The sequence below is a fragment of the Paroedura picta genome, chromosome 3 (assembly GCF_049243985.1).
Source record: "Paroedura picta isolate Pp20150507F chromosome 3, Ppicta_v3.0, whole genome shotgun sequence".
NCBI classification, from domain to species: domain Eukaryota; kingdom Metazoa; phylum Chordata; class Lepidosauria; order Squamata; family Gekkonidae; genus Paroedura; species Paroedura picta.
In genome coordinates, this window is record NC_135371.1 from 64,932,452 (window position 1) to 64,957,157 (window position 24,706).

Below are 24,706 nucleotides of genomic sequence, written 5' to 3' on the forward strand. Positions count from 1 at the left end.
TTGGATATTACTTTTACAGTGAGCCTCTCTCTTTCTTTTTGATCTGCTTGGTTTTATGTTCAGAATGTCTCTGTATGACTCCTCTGGGAAAAGGGTGGAGGGCAGTTGGGACAGAAAGAAAGTTAAGTTTCTCTTGGCATAGGATTTTGATTTCTGCCTTTATAGCATATGCACTGCTTTGGTTTAAAGGTATCTCACAGTGGAATCCTAACTAGAATTGCACCTTTGTAAGTCCATTGAAGTCACTATTAGTGACTGTTGAGTCTTAAGATGTCTTTTCATTTCGACGTGTTTTTGCCCTTTCCTGACTTGTAGGGATTCATTATTTGATGCCAATCTTTACTTGCAGTCAGCCTATCTATTGACACTTGCTTACTAACATGCCTTGAGGCTCCCACGTTGGCCTCTTTTTTGATGTACACAATGATGCTGTGCTTTAAAGGGAAATTGCTTGGCTGCAGAAAGGTATGGGAAGTAGGTGAGAATCAGTGATGGCTGCTGATTTTGATTTAGTCACATACTGCAAATGTTCTGTGCTGCCTGAAGAATATTATAAGCATGTGAATTTGGGAGTGGTAGATTTCAGCGTGGCTCCTGCTACTGTTCTGTTAACAGCAGAGGGCTGTTGCACATTTTTTGCCCTTAGAATCTGACTGTGCTGTGCCCTCCAGAATACATGGTGTGTTTCTTACATCGGCTTATTGCTGCCTTGAGACATTACTGGGATGAGCACAAGATGAAGAGCCTTTCAGCACTCAGCAGTGAAGGTAAGGTGTCCTTGCAGTAGAATAATAGTTCCCTCAAATGCATCAAAATGAATATCTGTCTTGGTAACTGGCTGAGTTTTCTTTCTCTTATCTCATCAAGTCCAATTCTTTCATTCCTCAGGCTATAAGTTTAGTCTCCCCTCTGTACATTGGATTAGATCCTATTTGTTGTTTTGCTGAAACAAGAGTTAGAGGAGATGGAAAGTTCCATTCCATAAGTGCAACTGGGTTCACATTGCATAAGGTCTAATCCAATGGTTCCCAACCTTTTTGAGTATAACCCCATTTTTAACATTAAAAAGTATGGACTTCTTGCTTGATACTAGTTGTCCTCTTAGAATCCATTGACTGAGAAAAAAAGTAACACCAACAAATCAATAGGACAATCCTTATTGTGCAGAAGGATTTGCAGCTCCCATGCAACAACACCAAGGTCCCCCAGGGGTCTTTGGCCCCCAGATTGGAAACCAATAGTCTGATCCATTGTGTTCTATATCAGCTCTGAATTGATCTTCTCCCTTCCCAGATTATGATACCTATGAGGAGCAAGAGAAACCTGTTTTCTGAAGCTATCAAAAAAAGCTCCAATTAACTTCACTGGAAGGAGGACAGGTACAATATCTGTACCTGCTCTCCATCTCCTCTTTCCTGTGTGGGGCTACTAATGAGTAAAAACAAAAAAACACAGGAGATCCTTTTGATGGATCTGCCATGTGGAAACCCAAATCTAGAGTAAATGCTGTCAGCTCTGAATAATTCTCATCAAGGCTTGCTTCAGATTCCACCATTTCATGAGATGCATTCATCTGAACTCTCGTTTCCCGTCTCTGCTTATGTGCTACAAGCTAATTAGTCACCAGGATTTTCAGAAAACCATGATATGATGGATATTGCCTCTACCTCAGAGCAACCAGTGAGAATTGTTAACAGCAGTGAAAAATGGGAGTTAGGAGTTGGCAGCAGAGGAGTTGAGAGGGGGAAAGCATGTCTCACTGAGTGGAACTCTACAGAATTGCTGCTTACAACAGGCTGAAAATAGTCCATTTGTAACTAAAGGGTCCCATTTGCAGAAATAGGACTTCAGTTCAAAAGCTCAGCAGAAGCAAAATGTTACATATACTTCACTTTCCTCAGTGTTATGTTAATTCTATAAATAAAAGTTAACCTTGTTTTGTTTAACACTATGGGCTGCATGTCTAAGGTAAAGAAACAACGCATATATGCAATTTAATATTTTGATCTATACATATATTGTAGGATATGAATAAATGGTTCACCTTCCGTCTTACTGTGCAGTCAAACATGGGACTGTGCTTGCATAGGCCTATTATGCACAGCCGCTAAAACGGCGGTATGGAGAACGCGGAGGAGGAAGAAGCGAAGCAAACCGCTTACGCACGAGATGGAACGCAATGGCGGCAAAACCCAGAGTATCCGATTATGCACGCGGCTACTCAGGAGCCGCTTCTGGTTGCACCCTGGTCCCGGGAAGCTCTACTTTCTTCCACATCTCGCTGATGCAGCTTTTTCGGCAGCATACGTTTACTCTGCGCCCGGTTGCCGCCTGCAGCGTGCATAATTGGTGATTTTAGCCGCCGCCATTCCACCCTGAATGCAGACCTTCTACTCCGTGCATAATGGGCTGGATGTGGAAAACCTTTTTCTAGCTTAAAAGTTCCTAAAGCATATTACCATGATAGGTACCGTGCAAATGTGGGGCCATTTCTGCACATTAGTGAAAATAGCATGCAAGCACAATGGCAAAGTGCTAAATTTTATTGAGCTTCCCAGCCCCTCCTCACCTTTTTGCTGTCTCTCCTTTGCCTGCTGCCTTTTTGTGCATCTCACCCTCCACATCTGCTGCTGCTGGAAATGGCGGAAGAGAACAACGTGCCTTATATGCGTCGTGATTCTGCCTGTCAATTAATTCAGGCAACCAATCCCCTTCCTCCATATTTTGATGCAGTTTAAAGGTCCTGTGTTGTCTGCTAATTTTTTAAAATTCATACTTCTCCGTTGCAATGCCTGTGCATGGAATCATAGTGCTTTTTGAATGCCGCCCGATATGGGATCGTGAGTCCTTTGATAAATTAAAAAATTAATATTGTTCCTGATTTTTTTTGGGGGGGGGAATGTTCGAGAGGCACACTTTGTGTTACAACAATGAAAAAAAACCTTTATTTCTGGCATCGTCTACACACATTTGTTGCTCCAGGCATGTCGCCATTTTTAAAAAGAAATTCCCATCCCCGTGAACAAGGGAGAGGGAGGCGGGTGTGAGGGCAGGATGAAGCAGGCGACTTCAGCACGTTTGAGCCTTCATACCTTCCTTCTGCTGGTTGCCTCCTTTTGTCATTGGTTGTTGAGGCCTTTAGGCTGTTGGTTAGCACTTTTTCCTCCATAGACATTTCTAGTCACACTGCTGCTCTCTTAACTAGAAGAGATCTTCTTCTTCCTCTTTACGCCAAAATTGCTGTTGGTGCATGTTCCCTCCTGTGGTCCCAAAATGGCATCCAAAAAGTGCTCAAAATGCAGGACATTCAGATGAATGCAAACTATGCTTATTAGGTATTAGTGAGGCCTACAATGTGGGATCCTGCATGATTTGTGTTTCATACCCAAGGCCTGTTCTTACAGGGCATTGAGATTAAAGGCAGCCTTATAGTAAAAGGCCTTGTCTTCAGCTGTTCTGTCAAAACTGGCCTTGGAATCAACCCCATCTGGCATGGGAGTTCCTTGTTCAGGTCCCCCACTAGCTCACTCCATACTGGCAACTGCTTCTTCTAAGAGTGTGCCAGTTCCACCAAACAGGGCAGATTCTGTGGTTCTGGAGGTGGAAGGATCAAAGAGCTTGCTCTCTCCAGATACTGCAAAGTCAAGGCCAGTCCAAACTGTTTTCAAAGAAACACAGAAAGTCAATGGACAAAGACAAGACTCAGCCTTCCCCTAAGGCAGTGATCCTCAACCTTTTTTGGGCTGGGGACTGGGGGCGGGCGGTGGCGGCCGATCGCTCCCGGCGCAGTGAGCGCCATGCTGCACTGCACCGCAGGGGGGGAGGGAGGTGCACCCATTGGCGTGCCGGCGCCTGCACCTCCCTCCCCCCCCGCAACAGCCTGGTACTGAGAGATCCACGTCCTGGTACTGGTCTGCGACCTGGGGATTGGGGAAGACTGCCCTAAGGCATCCAAAACAGCACCACAAAAGGCTTCAGACCTGAGTCCAAGGTTAGGATCCTACCTTATCTCGCTCCATCACCACATTTGGCATCAGCTTCTGGAGCCAAAGATGACCACTCAGATCCCCCACCAGAGCAGCCTTAGTGGTCTGAACTGTGACCTCCATTAATATGGAGGCAAGCCAGCTTTCATACCACATGTTCCCCATTACTTGGGACTGTGGGCCCAGCCTTACCCTCTCCAGTTAGAGCAGTCTGTCCATTCTGGTCACCTTATAAGAAATTGAGGACCTTGCTTTAGTTGTCTCCTGGTATAATCCTTAGAGCACCTCTGACCCGTCCCCTAACAACACAGTTGAGAACCCAGCATAGGTCTCTCCAAGTGAGGATCTGCATCTCCATGGGGAACAATTTCTATGAATGGCAAAGACTCTGGAAATGAATGTGGCTATATCTGACATATATCTCAAAGATAAGATCATAAGTAGGTTGTAGTCAGACATACCAACCACAGTGGCCCTTCTGATCCTTGATGGACTAGCTGACTTCATGGTACCCACCTGGGATAAGCCTGCTACAGTTTCTGCTACTCCTAGAAAATTGAGAACCTCTATCACATTAAACAAGGTTCTGCAGAGTACTTGGCAGTTCATCCCCCTCCATTGTTGGTGATAACTGAGATTCATCTTCAGTGCAGTCCCACATGGGACTGCGCTGTAGCAGGCCTGCCACGGAGAGGAGCTAGCGAGCTATTTTTCAGTCTTTTAGACTCCCAGGAGTGCTACCCCTCCCTCTCTGGAGGACGAGGGAAAAACTTTTCCCGCTCAAATGTCACATGACATGGGAGGGGCTAGCACTCCTCCCTCAGTTCTTTTCTTGCCGCCTGTGAGAGAGAACGTGAAACATCGAGCTGCTTCAGTCATTTACCTCAGAGATTTCTGAGGTGATTGGATTTGGACAAAAAGAACTTATTATTGAGGTACAGTTCTTCAGATGGCTTTGTTTAAGAAGTGTACCGATTGTGGTGCCAAAATGGCACAAAATGATGGGCATTCGAAGTGCCTTTTATGTTTGGGAGAAGGACATATTACAACTACCTGTATGGCCTGTAAGAAGATGACTCCCAAATCAAGGGACGGGAGGGCGCAGCGTTTGAAAGCTGCACTAAATGAAAAAGCTATGGCTGCTCCTCCAAAAACTCCTGAGGGATCGAAATCAGGAGAAAAACGGGCTCGAACGCCCTCAGTTTCGTCCCAACCCCCCCCCCCCCGGGGGTAATGATCCACCTGCTCAACTGAGTGAGGAGAGAGCTGCTTCAGAACCCCCTCCAAAAAAAGCTAAAAAGAAAGCGAAACATTTGGAAGGGCCTGTTGAACGAGACACTCGCAAAGATCGCGATTCTCTGCGGCACCAAAAATCTGCCTCTCCGGAACTGAGGAGACAGAAAAAGATGGCGTCGGCACCGAAAAAAGATCGAGGTCGATCTCGATGCTGAAAAGTCATCGACGCCGACAGTGCACACACGTTGGCATCGATGCCCCCCCACCATCGGCATCGCAAACATCTCCCCCGGGTTCTCCGGAAGATGTATTGATGAGGTCAGATGATCCACAGCGCAGTCAACACAGGCGTTCGTCCTCGGAAGTATCGGATCAGTCGTGGGTGTCGGTTCCCTTGATGATTCCATCGGATTACGAGGACTGGCATCGTTGATGTTGACATCGTATCTCGACGTCGATCCTCCGAACCTTAGCATTGATCGTCCGCGGCGGGCTGGAGAGTCAACGCACATCAACGTCAATCCTCCACGCCTAGAAGTCAACAGTCCTCGACATCGGTATGATGTCGAAGATTCGGAGACTCACTCTGAGCCTCATGTGATGGACAGAGACACTGACACAGACTCTGATGGGCATTCTTTGCCGGTTATGGGAGAGGTCGTACACAACGCCTTCCCCTACTGATGATCTAAGGCTCTATTCAGAGCAGTTAATTAGGATGGCCAGAACCCTAAATCTGGACTACCTAACAGATCCACAATTGGATGACCCAATTATGGATATTTTACACACACCAGGTTCTGGCCCAGTATCGTTACCATTTATTAAAGGGATTCAAAATGTGGCTTTTCCCATTTGGGAAACTCCTGCATCAGTGCCAGCTTCCTCAAGGAAGTTGGAGGCAATGTACAAGGTACAAGAAAAAAATTGTCAATTTTTGTTTCGCCATCCCAAGGCAAACTCCATCATCCCAGCGGTACTTCCGTCTAGGGGACGGGGCCCAGTTTATTCTTGCCCTCAGGACAAGGAGGGAAGGAAGATAGATTACCCAGCAAAGAACGTATACTCTTCCACGGCAGTGGGTCTCCGGGTTGCGAATTATGAGGCAATAATGAGCAGATATTATACATCCTTATGGGAACGCATGACTCCCCTCTTGGATGCATTGCCTGAGACTCACAAGTTGCAAGCAAAGGCAGTCATCAATGAGGCTTTAAAGCTTACTAAGCAACAGCTCAATGCTGCCCGGCATCAGGCCGATTGTCACGCTAGGGCCATGGCATCGTTGGTGGTGTTCCGCCACCATGCTTGGTTGCGTGCATCCACCATTCAAAATGATACCAGAGCTTGGGTGGAGGATTTGCCCTTTGAAGGAAAAGAATTATTCAATTCAGAAACTGATGACACACTTCATACCATGAGAAAATATACCCTCACAGCGAAAACATTGGGCATTAGCTCGACTTCTGGTCAAAAATCACAGAGCAAATACCCACAATCTCAGAAAAGATTTTCTGGTTATAAACCTTATAGGTATTCTGGTCCCAGACAATCTTACCAACCAGGTCCTTCCAGACCTTACTTCAATAGAGGGAAGAAAGGTCCTAATAATAAGCCCCGTACGGATGGGTTCCCATCTAGGGGGTCCTACGGAGGCTCTGGTACCCAATGACTATCTGTGCAACTGATGTTTGGGAAAAGGTTGAGTTCTTGTTATGAGAATTGGTGTTCGATCACATCCAGTTCATGGATATTGAACATAATAAAATTTGGCTACTATATCGAGTTTCTTTCTCACCCAGGGTATAATATCCCATCGAGTAGGCAGGGCCATTCCTCAGATTTCCTAAATCAGGAGGTCAAAGCTCTGTTAGAAAAAGGTGCAGTGTCTGATCTGGGGTACGCTCCCTTGTCTAGAGGATTTTACTCCAGATTTTTTGCTATTGACAAGAGGCGGAAAACGCCTTTAGACCTTAGCGGCCTAAACAAATCAGTTAAAGTGTCAAAGTTCAGAATGCTAAATGTGGAAGAGTTAATAACGGTGTTATCTAGAGGAGAATGGTATGCCACTTTGGACTTGAAAGATGCATACTTCCACATTGCTATTCACCCTCAATGTCAAAAGTATCTTCGGTTCACTTATGACCGCACACATTATGAATATAACGTATTACCGTTTGGTTTGGCATCAGCACCCCGAGTTTTTGTGAAATGTACGGGTGCTATAGTGGTACATCTCAGAGCCAAACGATGTATGGTGGATCCATACCTGGATGACTGGTTATTTGTTGGGAATTCCCCATCTCAATTGCAAAGAGATTTGAACATGGCTATAGTTCTCTTAGAGACTTTAGGTTTCATAGTTAACCTTGAGAAATATAAACTCTCCCCTTCAGGATCAGTAGAGTTTATTGGGACACTTCTGGACTCACAGCAGGCTAGAGCCTTCCTTCGCCAGAAGGGAGCGCAAACTTTGGTGCATTTGATTCAGAGAATCACAAGGAACAGATTCCAATCTATTAAGTTCCTGCAAAGACTACTGGGCTATATGGCGTCAACAGCGGCAGTTACTCCATTTGCACGTCTGTATATGAGACCTCTACAAACCTGGTCTATTAGGGCACATAACCCTTTGAAAGACAGTCCTTGGAGAAAGCTATCAGTTCCTAGGGCTGTGGTTCGTTCCTTACAGTGGTAGTCCTCTGTAACTAACTTATCAATTGGAGTCCCGTATGGAATACAAGACCATGAAGTGACCATCTATACAGATGCTTCACTGACTGGCTGGGGAGCTCATGGAGCTGGTCATTTAGCACAGGGACGCTGGTCTAACTCTGAGAAAAAGTTGCATATTAACTTATTAGAATTGAGGGCCATTAAAAATGCTCTCATTTCTTTCACAGGGTTTCTCAAGGGACATCGCGTACTTGTGGCAACAGACAATACCACAGCGAAGTATTATATCAACAAACAAGGGGGTCACATCTTCCATAAGGCTGTGCCGAGAGGCTGCAGATATCTGGCTGTACTCAATCGCACATCACATACATCTTCAGGCCATTCATATAGCCGGCACGTCAAACGTGATGGCCGATACACTCAGTCGTCTTTCCCTGGGGGACGCAGACTGGGAAATTCAGGACCGCTACCTCATTCCAGTATTCCAAAAATGGGGTTGGCCGGACATAGATTTGTTTGCCACATCCCTAAACGCAAAATGCAACAATTTTTGCATGAGGGCAGACAGAGAGCAAGGGTCACTTGGAGATGCATTCCAACTCAAGTGGTCTGGGTACCTGTTTTACGCTTTCCCGCCTCTAGGGCTCCTTCAGAAGGTCATACTAAAAATAAGAGACGTCAACTCAGATTGCATCCTAGTAGCACCTTGGTGGCCTCAGAAGACATGGTTTCCGCTTCTTTGGTCACTGAGTCACCAATTCCTCCCCCTTCCAGAAGTGCAGGATCTGTTGTCCTTAGGCCCACACCTCCATCCAGATATTCGCAGATACACTTCACGATGTGGAGGCTATGCCCAAATTAGGTTTAGACCCTCGTGTCTCAGAGATATTATTGGCCTCCCATAAACCATCCACTAGGCACTCTTATACTCTAAAGTGGAATAGATTTCAAAGGTGGGCTGCGGATCATAATGTGGATCCTTTTCATTGTTCTGTACCAAAAATATTTCAATACCTTTTAAGTTTGAAGGATGCTGGATTATCGGTTTCGTCGATAAAAGTGCATCTGGCTGCTATTTCTAATAAACACACTTATGTGGAAGGACAGTCTTTATTTACAAATAATAGAGTTAAGGCTTTTATGAAAGGTCTCTTCAATCTTTTTCCTCCAGCCCCTCGTGTGATACCACAGTGGAGTCTATCGTTGGTGCTATCCCAGCTGATGTATAAACCTTTTGAACCATTTGCCACTACTGACTTAAGGTTTCTCTCTTTTAAGACAGCCTTTCTGGTGGCAATAACATCAGCCAGACGAGTAGGGGAATTAGGAGCCCTATTATGCGATCCACCCTTCCTCCAATTTCATTCCAACAAGGTGACGTTACGCCCATCACTTTCTTTCTGCCCCAAGGTATCTTCAAACTTTCATCTAGCACAAAGTATTTCCCTGCCAGTGTTTTTTCCACATCCCTCCTCAAGTCAGGATCAGGTCCTTCACACATTGGATGTCAGGAGGGCACTTCTTTTTTATTTAGACAGAGTCAAACAATTTAGAATTGATAGAAATCTGTTTATTTGCTTTAAAGGTACCAATAAAGGAAAACATGCCTCATCACAGACTATATCTAGATGGATAGTATCGCCAATAAAGATAGCTTATGAGGGCGCTAATATGCAATGCCCATTACACATCACAGCTCATTCCACACGAGCACGAGCCACATCTGCAGCCTTCTCGGCTGGTCTTCCACTGCTGGATGTCTGCAGAGCCACCACCTGGTCCGTTCCTTCGACCTTTATCAAGCGTTATTCTATGGATCTTGATGCGGGAGTGGATGCAGCAGTGGGCAGAGTAGTACTTCAATCACTTTTTCGTTGATACAGCCCACTCCCTCCTCCTTGGTGAGTGATCTTGCTATTCTCCCATGTGGGGCTGCACTGAAGCCACGAAGATGAAAACAGGGTTGCACTTACCTGTAACTTATGTTCATCGAGTGGCTTCTGTGCAGGCACACATCCCTCCCTCCGTCCCCGCAGTGGGTTTTTCGAGTTGTTAAATAAATTATGGTAGCTCACAGCGGCAGTTCAGGAGAACTGAGGGAGGAGTGCTAGCCCCTCCCACGTCATGTGACATTTGAGCGGGAAAAGTTTTTCCCTCCTCCAGAGTGGGAGGGGTAGCACTCCTGGGAGTCTAAAAGACTGAAAAATAGCTCGCTAGCTCCTCTCCATGGCAGGCCTGCTACAGCGCAGTCCCATGTGTGCCTGCACAGAAGCCACTCGATGAACATAAGTTACAGGTAAGTGCAACCCTGCTATATGCAAGCCAGGCATCACCCAGGTCAGCATGCATCCCCAATGGAACTGCAAGAGTCAGCAGCTGGATAACCTCCGAAGGAAGTCTTATTCATCATCAAGCACTCAACTTTCAAATTGTGAATTATCAAGCAATCATAGATAGGGACCAATTGTTTATATGGGAGTGCCCGTCTAAATATTTAGACATCTGCCTGAAGAAGTTGTTAGCACACCTTATTCAGTTGGACGCGATAAAACTCTAAGCAAGCGATTAATGCAGGCAGGCACTCCTCTGACATAGGTGCTAGGGCCATAGCATGAGCTGTTGTACTCAAAAACTCATGGCTACGGAACACAGATCTCTTGGTTGAAACCTGGGCCGGAGTGGGAGATCTACCATTTGAGAAGACAGTACTTTTGGCGTACTCAACCAATGAGTTCCTGTCTACCTTTAACAAAGACTGTGAAGCCCCTCAGCTTATTCCCATCTCTTCAGTGTAGTGGCAATGTTTCAGACAAAGATAACATATTCGCCACTCTGTTTTATAGAGGACGATGGCAGTCTGGTCAGCAGATGTTCCAGTATCCTCAACCCCTGTTTCAGTCCCCTTTCTCCAAGATTGGATCCAATTTGAAGCTGAGGTGTTCAGAACAGATAGAAAGAGCAACCTCAGCAAGCCCCAAAATTCTGACTATCCCCCCAGAGTGGGGAAGCCCATTTGGAGTCCAGGGATAGGTTATTCCATTTTGCATGGGCTTGGAGTTCCATCACCCACGATATTGGGTGTCGTCCAGAGTGTCAATGCGGTACATATTAGAGTTTGCGTTTTGCTCCACCTGCCATTAGGTGGTGGACAACCCCTTTCCCAAGTTGAAACGAACTCTTTGACACAGAGCTGTAGAGGCAGTTCCCAGGGGTTTTGTATCTGAAAGTTTCTTTTCCCAGTTTTTTTATTGTTGATCAAAAAGTTGGGGGTTCAAGGCCCATCCTTGATTTATGAAAATAAAACAAATTTTTGAAGATTATCAAATTTTGCATGGTCTTGCTTCTGTTCTTGAGTTTCTTGCCCCAGGGGTATGGTTTGCTGTCCTAGACACATATTTAGATCCATCTACAAACGTTTCCTACAGTTCTATCAAGGTTTCGGGATCTTCCATTATATTGCTTGCCTTTCAAAGATTGGCCTCATCCCTGAGAGTTTTTATTAAATGTATGGTGGTGGTGGTTGCATTCCTGTGTATGCAGAACTATACCATTTTCCTGTATCAAGATGATTGGCTACTGGTGGGTTGTACATCAGGATCCTTACTGATTCAGATTCAAGAAGAAGAGTTGGTTCTTATATGCTGCTTTTCTCTACCCGAAGCAGCTTACATTCACCTTCCCTTTCCCCTCCCCACAACAGACACACAGTTAGGAGTGTGAGGCTGAGAGACACCTGATATTACTGCTTATGCCAGCACCATGATGTAATGCCATTAAAAAATGTATTGACACGTGTCAATACAGACTGGTATCCCCATACCTATGTGAGCCTGTGGCCAGTATTATACTATTATGATGAAAGAACTGAAAACGGAGATTACCTGGATTCCGTTTTGACAGAAGTCCTAAAGAATAAAGAAACAAGGAAAACCACAAAAATAGGACATTTTTCTTTATTTATCATATTGCTAGTGGATAGGTCTGTTTCACTCTGTTTGCTTTAATTATTAGACCGTCCTTCTTATACCCATAGAACTGCTACAGTTTGGTGCCTTTGCTAAAAAAAACAGCTCTTCCAATCATCTGGATAATTTCTCAACAATAGATAATCTTTACACCGCCCGTGGCGCCGCAGGCGCCATGGACTAAATAAAAGGGTAAGGCGTTCTGGGGCGGGATGTGTCCGGGATGAGGAAGGGTCCGGATTGGACCCTTCCTCTGGACAGACAATTGGAGGGACCAATCGGCAGGCGCTGTGCGCCTGCTGATTGGTCTCTCCGATTCCCAGCCCCAGCAACTGCGAGCCGCGCGCAACGCGGCTTGCAGTTGCTCCTTTGCCGGCCTGACGCAAGGGAGCCCCCGGCAGCCGCGCAGAGCGCGGCTGCTGGGGGCTCCCTGCCCGGCGGCCTGACGCGGCCGCCAGAGAGACACGACGATGAGGGAGCTGACGATGACAGACCGCTGCCCGAGGGAGCCCCCGCCGTCACAACGCCCACCCGAAAGAATGTCAGTACCTAGCGCCCGCTGTATTACTCATACAGCGGGCTTGATTACTAGTTATCTATGATTCTGTGATTCTACCCATAGGGAGTAGTGGAGATGAATGTTACAAGAATCCCAGAAAAAAAAGAAGAAGAAAAAAATCCAAACACCAAACTGGTATTTGGAATCTGGATAACTGGGAATACCAGTATTTTTCAGCTAAAAAAACAATATTCTTTTACCCCATTATATACCCACTCCATGAATGGTGAGCTGTTTGTGGTCATATGTATTTCCCCCAAAATCCTATCAGTATTCACCAGTGAAAGATGGTAAAAGTACTCAAACCAAACGTGACAAAAGCTTGCTGATACTTCTAATATAGAGTCTGTTTGACAGTGGTATCCAAAGCATTACATAAACATATTGCAGCGGTTTCCAGTTTGAAGATCAACAGTTGTGTGTTGTTAGTTTCCACAATACACTTTTGGTCTTCTTTAAGATTAATTTTGAGTGTTTTTGCTGCCTAGCAATCCCTACCATAAACCTCCTTTCTCTTGTGTACAGAGAGAAAGAGTGGAATGGGGCCAAAGAATGACTAGGGTCAACTGTCACAATGATGTGCTTTCAGTGAGAGCCATCCTAAACAGATGTGCTGCCTATTTAAAGGGGCTTACTTCCAGGAAAATGTTCTTAAGGTTTCACTAAATGGTTAGGTCTTGTTCAACCATTTCCCTAAATGTATCCTCTGGGTCTTTCCCACAGATGCTTATGTTCCCCCTCAGCTCTTCTATAACGGGAAAGTGGATTACTTTGACCTCCAGAGACTTGGGGGACTTCTGTCTCATCTCAAGAAGACTCTCAAAGGCAAGTGCTTGTTCTGTCACATGAAAATAAATAGCATAGAAATCCTGCCACAAAAGCCTTTGGTGCAAGACATGGGGGAAATAATGGGAAAAAAAGAAAAAAGAAAAGGTGGGGAAAGAATGTCACAGCTTTGAGGAGCTGCTTCTGCCTCTTTGTTCTGGTTTTGTCTCTTGATTTTACCCGGAAGGCTGCTGGCTTCTAGGACAGCATAGTGTTTGAATTCATCTGAGACAATTTTCACTTTTACAACTGGGTGCCATGAACAAGTTTCTAATTGGCAGGTGCTGAAAAGGCATCTGAAGTAGCTTTCAGATGCTCAGTTTTTCTGGAATTATGACCTTCTATGTTGACCACATATTTTTATCATGAATATTAAAAAGCAGCCATGACATAAGTGTGGTAATTTTTTTGACTTGTTAATTTGCATGTAAATTTGTTCCAACTAATTTAAATAGTTCACTCCTTTTCAAGAATATGTGAATGGCCTCTGGGTCTGAAAATAAGAGCTGTTCTCCTGGGACCTGAAGATTAAGTGGCAGCTGATGCCTCTTGGGGCTGTGTGATTCTGATTATTAATACTTCCTTTTCCTTACTCTCAGGTGCTCTCGAAATCAGCAGAACCATGCTTAAGGGCACCAGGGCTGCTTGGCCATGTGTTTGGTAGAGATAAGAGAATGTGAAATACAAACTCTAAATTATGTTGAAAAGACTGTTTATGAACCTTTAAATTTAGCTTTTGTTCATCCAGGAGCAGCAGCTAGAGTTCACTCCCTAGAATTTTCCCTCTTGCTGAATAGATTTTTCTTCTTAAGGTTTTGAGCCTCCACTTTTTCTGTTGTTAGAGCAACCTCAAGGGTAAAATGTACAAAGAGAGCAGTTGGAACATTTAGAATCAGTAATAGGGTTACTAAGGTAGTACAATTGACATGATAGGGTATGTCTGATATTTCAGATAACATATCTGATCCTTCCAGTCTCCATCTAGGTAGGGTGAGATAAGAAGTTCTTCCTTACCACATTGCATCTTCTTGGGGGGTGGTCTTGGGGCTGAACTGCACACTGAGTGCAGTTCTGTGATTCTTTTTCCAGAAGCTTTTTTATTAGGTAAAGAAGATGCAGGTGGCTTCAGAATTATTTAGAACATTTACATGCCATCTCTTCAGGAACCTGCTCAAGGGCGCTTAGAAATTAAAAATGATAAAAACAAGAGATTAAAATTCAATGTTAAGAAAGCAGCATCCCAGACAAAAAATAAAATAAAAAATCTGATCTTAAAAAATTACCACAGATGGGTTACAACTGTTTCCAGCTAAGAATATTGTAAGAATCATCCCCTTAATTAAAAGTCAAATTGAACTGAAATGCTTTGGCTTGGCATCTAAAAGAAGGCAATGTGTGCACCAGGCAATCCTTGGGGGGGAGGGGGAGGTATTCTGCAAGCAAGGTGTCGCTACTGAAAAAACCCTTTTCCAGGCCAGACTAACTCCTCAGTCCTCAAGTAGCTTGGTCATTGACCAGCAGCATTGTTTTTCTTGTCTGGATTGAGCTTCAGCTTATTGGCCCTCATCCATCCTATTACCTTCTCCAGGCATTTTTTACAGAATTTCCACAGACTCAGCTGCTAAGGAGAAATAGAACTGGATGTAGAGAACTGGCAGAAGTAGGAAGAGAGGGAGTGTTTCACCTTTCTCTCCAAGGCATTTGACTGTTCAGAATCATACACACAGCTGCTTCATGAAGGACAGAATGTAGGCTCTGGTTTCGGTTCTTGATCTTTTTGTTTTAAATGCGGGGAAGTGGAAGATTTCCTTAGGCTCATTCTATTTTAGTGTAGATTTGGACTCAAATTGTAATGGGATATTTAAGCAAACCTGTGCCTTGGCTATATGTGCCATCTTGATCATAATCAATAACGCATTGCATGATTTAAACCTGAAGTTTATTTATTCTGTTCCCCAGATTATTTATACTGTTACAGTCTTAATTGTATTAAAATCTGTATTAAAATCTGCCCCAAAGACCAGTGTGTAGAACAACTTTTTAAATATTTCTGCACGTCATGGAAACCAGAGCTACATTTTAGTTTGGAAGATATTGACAGCAAGAGTAGAGAGTTAAGTTCAATCATATAGTTTCATAGATGTCTTCTAACATAAACAGTGGAGGAAAAAGGGAGAGGATAGGTATTTAGGTGTTGGTGTGTAGGTTATATGAATGAAAGCTGGCCCAAGCTGGGATTCCATAATAGTGAGTATTCCCTGCATTATTACACCATTCCTTCTGCCTGATGTGTTCTTACTTAGAACATTAACTGCACTGGAGCAAGAACATCCTAATTGCCTCCTCAAGGCTCCATGTAGGAGGGATTCAAAGGGCCATTTCCACCCCACAAATCTGCAGTTTTCTGATAAAAGTGGAAGCTGCTATTTTACTTCTAGGAAGCAGTTTGGGGAATTATGTTTTACTCCAGAGTTTTAAACCAAATGACTTAAAAATGATGCAGCATTGTTATTATTACTGATGTTTCTGATACTGAAATCACGCTAAGTTTCTGCTCTTTATCCTGAAGGAGAGGTGTGTGGGAGATAGTAGGCAATTTGGACATCATTTCCTGGGAATGTCATAGTTTCTTTTCTTCATACAGATGACTTGGCCTCAAAGGCAAATATTCTAATTGATCCTGCAGAGCTTCAGGCTGTGACCATGGATGACCTCGATGAAGATGAAGAGTCAGCAGTGTCAACATCACAAGTGAGCCTTGTAAATGCATGGGGTCTCTTGAAACAGAAGGAATAGGACTGGACTTGCACCTGTTTGATTTTGGAAATAGAATTGTTTTGAGTGGGGGGGGGGGGGGAGAGGATTAGCAGGACAGTTTTTTAATGTGCCATAACCAATAACTAATCCGTTGTGAATTCTTTTAAATGGGATGTCCTTCCACCAGTCTGATTAAAGTAATAACAAGTATGTATCAGAAACCATCCAAAAATTAGGGCTGTAGGTATACATCCTCAGAGGCATTTATAACCAAGGGCAGTTCTGAAAGCAGTGTGTGGAACAGTATCTGAAGTACTCCATTTGAAAATGTATAAAGGTGCAGAGCAAGTAAGGAAGAATCTATACATTGATCCAAGTATGTTGCTAGACAGGTTGATGAAGTCAGTGTTTATATGTACAGTGTAAGCCTAATGGACTGTTGGTGGTCCATTCAGTTGTGGAATCTTGCTGGTGAATAAGGAGTTCTCTGCATTGCTGGAAATGATGAATTATCTAGACCTTAGCAACCCAGCATTCTCTGTGAGTCAGCAGTGGGGAAAATAATGTTGGTTGTAGGCCAGCAGTGGTGATACTAATATATAATGGCTGACCAGGGAAGGTGATCAAAATGGGGTACAAAATTGTACAGATGATTCTGTAGAATACTGTAGTGTTGTTGTTAAGTGTAGACTTAGCTTAGTAGTTAGCATCTGTTTATGTTTGTCACAGACCTCTCCTTTATTTAAAACCTGCATTTGCCACCTTTCCACTTATTTTAGGAATTCCAAGGTGGCGAACAATCATAAGATACAAGCTTTAAAATACAAATGAATACGTATGAAACATTAAAAATGTTTTAATAAAACGTGTGAATCTGTAGACTCAGACACATAAATAGGAAGGAGGGCCACTGAAAATTAGTGTGGGTATGCCAGATAAAACAGATATGGCTTCACCTGCTGTGGGAGACATTGAAAGAAGGAGGAAGACAAATCTCCCTGGGGGAGGGAGTTAAATAGTTTTGGTGCCACGATTGAAAAGACTCTTTTGGAGGTACATAGGTACCTCAGATGTGACAGACACCAAAAGGTACCTCAGATGTGACAGACACCAAAAGCAGGGCCTCTGATGACGACTAGAGTGATTGGATAGGTTCATATAGGAAGGCCTATTCAATTCCAATTTCATAAAACCCTGATTGAGAAAGCTTGATCTAAGCCTTGGTGACCAAATTTGTTGAGAACTGTTTTATAGTTCTTAGAAGATGATATTGCAGCGGTGTTTGGTGGCATGCAGTAAAGAGCAGAAAATACAGTTGACTGTTAAATTTGAGCCTAAAGGTCTATGGCCCATCAGGTTGCAGTGGGCTACTGCAGTTTACTTGTGTGAGAGAGGCCCTCTATCAACTAGTTCAACTCAGGAATGTTGGCACATCAGGGGCCTAATAGCATGGAGAATTCAAGATCGCCTTACAATTCTAGACACATAAATAGCCCTGGGCAAGGAGAGAATAGGATTGCTTTCCTTTTGATTGTGTTGCTTTTCTCATGTTTTCGATCTTCATGTCTTAAACCATGGTCTGTCTTCCTGCCCACCTGCTAAACACAAGCTAAGCCACAATTTCCTTGGGATTTTTAAGAGCAAAGTCATAAACGACCATAGTTTTGCCCTTTTTAGATATGCAAGAATAACCTGTAATGGGTCTAGGGAACTTCATGCTGATCTGCTGGCTTACTGGAATAATCACCATACAAGCAAAACTTCTATATATGTGTGTCTGTGCCTCCCTGTTTTTGTGTTTGAAACTGATATTGCTTCCAATCACATGTGGATTCTGCCATTGAGTCTGGTGGTGTAGTGGTTAAGAGCAGCAGATTCTGATCTGGAGAACCAGGTTTGATTCCCTGCTCCTCCATATGAAGCCTGCTGGGTGACCTTGAGCCAGGCAAAATTCTCTCTGAACTTTCCCAGCCCCACTTATTTCACAGGGTTACTTTCGTGGAGAGAGGGAGGGAAAGATGATTCTAAGCTGTTTTGATATTCCTTAAGGTAGAAACAAGCAAGGAACTTGTTTTTCTTCTTTTTGGATCCTGTATGGTCTGATTGTTCACCAGTTTTTAGCTGAGGCTTAAGTTACAGATATTATACTGCAGATTCTGTAAACCAAAATAATCCTACAGAGATGATGTAACCTATACTATCTGTTTAAGGTTTTGGTATGTCTCTGTCTCCATTGTATTTCCTTGTATGAGACCCAACATATGTTTTCTAGGCAAGAGATTTTCAGGTGCTTTCTGTATGCCTGCTTTGCTTTGGTTAACTCCTTGAACTAAATGGAATGTAAGACGCATGAGTTAAACCAGACTGCAGGACTGATATATCTGAACCAATGCAACTGAATACCTGTCTCTCTGCTCCTCAGCGTCCAGCTGCTGCACTGGCAATTGGTGGTGCCCTGGCCAGGCCGAGCTGGCTCAGTTCACCCACTCTGGGGCGAGCTAACCGTTTCCTCAGCACTGCAGCTGTTAGCCTTATGAACCCAAGGCGGTCACCAGGCACCATGGAGAAAGTTAAAGTCCGCACCTTGAACATGGAACAACGGACAGAGGAGGACAGTGAGTAGTATCTTATTGCACTGTAGCAGAACAAAGCAGCTTCTGGTTTCAGGAATGTAACACCACACCACCATCACCCTGACAATTAGTGAGGAATCCTATATTAGCTGTCATCCCATGTAAGCACTATGAGAAAATTGCTTGCCTGCAATTCAGCTTGTTGGGAGAGATGCCCTGACATGGGCCCATTATGCACGGGGGAAATAGCGCACATTCGGGGTGGAATGGCGGCAACTAAAATCATCGATAACGCATGGAGCCGGCTGCAACCAGCCGCAGATTCGGTGCATGCCGCCGAAAAAGCCACGTTAGCGTAACGCGGAAGAAAGCACAGCTTCCGGGTGACCGGGGCGCAACCAGAAGCGGCGCCGGAGTCGCCGCGTGCATAATCAGTTACTCTGGGTTTTGCCGCCGTCGCGCCCCGTCCCGTGCATAACCGGTGTGCTTCACGTCTTCCCCCTCTGCGTTTTCCATGTGACCCGAAATCGCCGTTTCGGCAGCCGTGCATAATGGGCCATGGAGAGCTCAGACAAGCCCCATTTTATCAAATCTCAGAAGCTAAGCAGGATCAGCTCTTGTTAATACTTGGATGGGAGACCTCCAAGGAAGTCCAGGCTACATAGAGACAGGAAGTGACAAACCACGTCTGAATGCCCCTTGCATTGAAAACCCATGGGATTACCATAAGTTTTCTTTGGGCTGGATGGAACTTCTCACCACCAGTTGCAAGAAGGTGGGGTTCATTGTCTGAAAGATTTGGAGCTGTCTAGCTAACCCAGATGACTAGAGGATAATGCACAGAAGAAGCTGAATACACAAACATCCATGGCAAGGAAAAGGAAAGGAAAGTTCAAGGACAAATGAAACAAAAGAGGACAATATACATAAGCAGAAGCTGACTTAGCAACTTTTGTTGAGGTGGAATGTGAATGTTAGTAAATAAATAAATATACAAATTAATAAACCAGAACCAGCCACATACAGCATTCTAGCATTCTGAGGTTGCTTTTCATTCATATGGTTTGGTTTGGTTTTAAACTGTATTTTTCATTGTTGTCAACCGCCCCAAGTCAACTGGCTGGGAGGGGCTGGATATAAGTCCAATAATAAAAAATAAATAAAAACATCTGGCTTTGGGACTGATGGTGTGACTGTACTTCACAGTCAAAGAGGAATATCAAAATTAATATTCATAACAGCCTAGATCCATTTTCTTCACAGTTTCTGGTGAACAATGACTAGCTCAGGAATTCCCTTCTGTTTTATGGCAGTTGAAGGCAGCCATGGAAATGAGGGCCTCTTACTGGGGAAACCTGCAGAAGAGCCAGAACAGCCAATGACAGAGAACTCTCTGCTGGAAATCTTGGATGGAATAGTCATGATGTATAACCTCAGCGTGCATCAGCAGCTTGGTAAGGTGAGCAGGATTCATTTCAGGGTGGGGTGGAGTCAAAGTGATCTCTTATTTTCAGAATTTGAATTAAAAGTCATGCTGACAGAGGCTCTAGGGTGAGGGAAGGAGCATTCCCTTGGTTCACCGTACCGAGAATCATGTTAGCTTGCTCTGTGCCATTGGGTGAAACTGCACATGACAGCAGCACTTCTATGTATTTTTAATGCAGATAGCTGCAATACAACAGCATTCTGTTGTATTGGGTAGTTGTGTAATTTCCAGCAGGGAAATGAGAAAAAGTTATCAATCTTACCTTTGTCCATTGCTTCCCCTTCCATCTGTGGCCCCTCCCATTTTTCTATTTGGTTTTAAGAATGGAAATAAATCCAGTGTGTGTGTATGTGTGTGTGGGGGGGGGGGGGACTGAGTTGGAGGGGAGGAGAAGCAGCAGGTGGAACCCCATCTAACCTACACCTTATCTGCTGAAAATCTCCCATTTGTGACTTCAGTGTAAACTGGTAATGACTGATGTCCAATGACGTAGGTGTACTTCTATTTTGTGTAGTTCTCCCTTCAGGCTAGTAGATTTTGCACAGGCTTACTACTAGAGGACTGGTGGGAGGAACTGACTACTTACAAAAACTACTGCCAAGTTTTTCTTATATATGTGTGTGGAAATACTTGTGTTTCAGATGGTAGGTGTTTCTGATGATGTGAATGAGTATGCTTTGGCACTGAAAGACACAGAAGAAAAGATGAGCCGATGTCCAAAGAGGGTAAGAACGCCTCCTATTATTCATATGTTGGTTTTCTCCTTGGGAATCATTCAACTCCTGCTCCGAGCCCCATTTCTGCCGTTCATGCTAGTTTCTTGAAGACTGACTGAGAAACTATAATGGCTTATTCTCCATCTCCATGGAAATAATGGGCATTTTATTTATTTCTCTGGAATGAGTTAAAACTTAATTGTTTCTCCAGCAGTAGTTCTTGCTACCTGGTCCAGCATTTCAGTCATCTTATGCAGTGTTAGATGCTTTCAAATTCAAGTGGGTAGCCGTGATGGTCTGAAGTAGCACAATAAATTCACTCTTTGATATTCCCTGTCACGTAAGGAGTTCATTGAGGAAGAGTGCTTGCACTCGAAAGCTCATGCCCTGAATAAATCTTTGTTGGTCTTAAAGGTGCCACTGGACTCTGATTTTATTGAACTTTCAAATTGCAAAGGATCTTGAAAGAACACAGCCCAAGTGACTTCTGCTTGTAATATTTAAACATACTTTCATTTTAAAAGTTTAGTTGTAATTTGTATATATATATTTAAAAAATCACATCCAATCCTGCAGATCTGTGAGCCGAAGACCCAAACGGTACTGGAGATATCTGTGATTGGATTGTCTGATGTTTTCTTCTTCTTTAATAATAAAAAGCAAACAGGAAGTGGCATGGGGGTGGATTTGGATCATGGCTGCACCACTAAAGGAAGAGGAATGTTTAACCTTTTCCCACCATGCTGTTTCCCTGATAGAAATCTCTTGCTTTTATTTATTATTATAAATCATTTGTACCCTGCTTTTCCTCATGGTTCAAGACAGCTTGTATACATGTATGTATACACCCCAATTATTGCTGGTAACTGTGATATGGCAAAAAGACGGGTACTTGTATTTACACATTGTAACAAGTAGCTTAGCTGTAAATCTAAGGATCAGTTCTCCTGATATGCTGGGGGGTCAGATTATTAAACTGCTTACCTGAGTGATCTGGTGTCCTTTCATGATGTTATATCCATAGACTTATGCAAGATGTGAAAAGGAAGGAGAGTTAATATTTTGTGCCAGTTGGCCTCTCCCATTGTACTTTTCTTCTATGAGCCATTTTTAACTTACTGGTCTCTGCTTTTTCGTGATCATCAGATCTAACTCAGACTCTGAGCTTGTCTCTTTTTTGTATCTATTGTGGTGTTTATGCCTCTGATTTAAGATATCAGTGGTGGTTGTGAAAAAGTTATGCAAGCTAAAGATTTCCAAAATTTGTGGGGGGTACCACTAGTAGTCCTGATTTTCCCTAATCTCTAGGCAAGGACTGTGTTTAGAAACCATAGTGGGTTTCAGCAGTTTCCATTTTATTTCCCAGCAGTACCTGAAAGCCCTAGTAGGCTTGCATGAAGAACAGGGTTTTGTAGGTGCATGCTTCTGAGATTAGAAAATGAGTATCTTTACTCCTTATGCTTCTTCTTTGTTTAATAAAGAGAAGAGATATCTATGATGAACTAGTGAAGAGTCAGAAGGTTTTTTCTGAGAAGCTTAATCATCTGAGTCGCCGTCTTGCTTGGATCAACGTTACCATTTACTCAAAGGTGAGAGGGAAAGCTATATATAGATATAGATATAGATATAGATATAGATATAGATATAGATATAGATATAGATATAGATATAGATATAGATATAGATATAGATATAGATATAGATATAGATATAGATATAGATATATACACACTATCTATGAAGAGTCTCACCTGAGTCTGAACCTGCTATTTCAGCTATGGCTTAATCTATGACTATGCTGTTTTATGTGCCACTCTTCTGCATTTTTATTTTGAAGCAAGTCTTTTTATTTTGAAGGAAGTCTATATTTTAATACAGAATTTATCCACTAAAATAAAAAGTTGCTTACAGTTTTTGTTCTGATATAATCTTGGAATAGATTTCTAATCTAAATAGGCTCAAATTATGCTTGAAGGGTATAACATACTAATAATTGATAGAGCCTAGTTGTAATGCATTGTGTCTATTCTGTCAGTGAAACTTACTGCTGAACTGAAATATCTAATGTTCACATTCTTTCTGATTTCATCCCTCCCTAGTTAATAGATCCTTAATAGATGCTCTTTGACAATTATTTGATTATTGATTTTTTCTATAAAATATCAGTCTGCATTGTGTAACTGAACTGTAGAAATAGTCTGTCAATATTGCCATAGAATCTTAAATTGTTTTTTAATTCATTAATTGCAGGTTACTCTGTTTTGTTTGGAGCATTCCCTCTTTAATTGAAGTGACATACTTTTCTTCTGCATAATATGTTGGTTGCCCCCTAACTCCATTGTATGATAAAAATATAATCTTGTCATCTCTCTCTCATTTATAATATGCCAGATGAGGAGTTTGTGAATTAGGTGTGATGCTTGTGTTGTTGGAGGGCTATTACAAAGTGAACCACGTTCTTCTAGTTATCCTAGATCAGCGGTCCGCAAGCTTTCGCTTGCTGTGGACCGCTGCAGTGTAGTGGGTGGAGAGGGCGGCCCGGGGGCCTGCGCACGCGCGGCAGCCCCAGCGCAAATGCGCATGCGCGGACTGCCGCGCACGAGCGTTTGCGCCTGGCAGGGGCGCAAACGCGCGTGTGCAGCAGTCCGCGCATGCACGTTTGCACCGCCGCCATGCCGGTGGCCACGGCTCCCCCTCCCGGCCCCTCCGGGCCGCGAGCAAATCGGCCGCTAAAGCTAAAGCAGCAGATTAGCTTGCGGCTCGGCAAGCTTCTCTTCCCTCCCCTCCCGAAGCGAGAAGCTTGTGGCCTGGCGAGCTTCTCGCTTTGAGGGGGGAGGGAAGAAGGAGCCGCGGACCGGCGCCGAGGCCTTTGCGGACCGGCACTGGGCCACGGCCTGCGGGTTGGGGACCACTGCCCTAGATGCCAATTTAACATGTCAAATCTATATTTGTCTCTGGACTTCTACACTTAGGACAGGAATAAATTATTGTGCATGGCCATCTTTCATGTATTTTTGTGAATGTGCAGGCTTTTTTCCTTCCATAATTACTTCATATTTTACAGTATTACCTGTGTGAGCTTTGGAAGTGCAAAGCAAAATATTTGTATCTATTTTTGTTTTCTTTTGGAATTTACATACAACTTGATACAGAGTGACATCTTTGGCATCATTTGTCGCTGCAGTCGTGTTCTATTCCCTCATGTACGCTTATCCTTTTCTTTCACCTGAGATAACAAACTGACTAGAAACTACTCCTTTACAGGAGAAGATGCAAGATATATACTGGTTGCTGCGGGTGTGCATCCGCACTATTGAACACGGAGACAGGATTGGCTCGCTCTTTGCGTTTATGCCAGAATTTTATCTGAGTGTGGTTATGAATAGCTACAGTGCCCTCAAGAACTACTTCAGTCCTGTCAATAGCATGGAGGAACTTCCAGGTGAGGAGGGGGGAACTGGAGAGGGTCTCTAAGCAGGGCCTTCTGTACCTTTTGCATGCAGAAACCTATGCACAAGATGAAAAACGATCTCAAACTGATATTGCCAAGTATCAGAAGTTTTGATGTAAAGACTTGCTTTTATGTATGTAAAAGTATATTTTCAAAATGCAGACAGCACTGACAAAATACTCCAGCGTTTAGAGGCACTGCTGGTAGTGTTAAGTTTCTTACATAAATGTCCTGCCTTCTCAGTGCCTGAACAACAGAGTAGATCTCTAAACTTCTTGATACTAATGCATGCTAGATGAGAATTACACCACTCTGTAGGTTGCAATGGTTGCATTGCTTGGGTACCTACCATACCTCTAACAACTTTCCTGTACTATTTTGTCATCCACATTATCATGGTGTTTCATAGTAACAGCACTAAAACTAATTTATTAAGTGACTACACATGTTAACTCTTAGGGCCATTCCACACA

General features: G+C 43.6%; 1 protein-coding gene across 4 annotated transcripts in view; it reads left to right on the plus strand.

Annotated features, from left to right (window-relative positions):
- The window catches only part of RNF123 (ring finger protein 123), a 160,240-nt gene that overhangs the window by 50,503 nt on the left and 85,031 nt on the right, over positions 1-24,706 (plus strand). For all 4 annotated transcript variants that reach the window (XM_077326087.1, XM_077326088.1, XM_077326085.1 and 1 more), the window contains exons 20-27: positions 647-767; positions 13,149-13,250; positions 15,895-16,001; positions 18,430-18,622; positions 19,894-20,039; positions 20,708-20,791; positions 22,264-22,371; positions 24,047-24,224. In XM_077326087.1, coding sequence (XP_077182202.1) covers positions 647-767; positions 13,149-13,250; positions 15,895-16,001; positions 18,430-18,622; positions 19,894-20,039; positions 20,708-20,791; positions 22,264-22,371; positions 24,047-24,224 — 1,039 coding nt within the window. The remainder of the gene's footprint in view (positions 1-646; positions 768-13,148; positions 13,251-15,894; positions 16,002-18,429; positions 18,623-19,893; positions 20,040-20,707; positions 20,792-22,263; positions 22,372-24,046; positions 24,225-24,706) is intronic.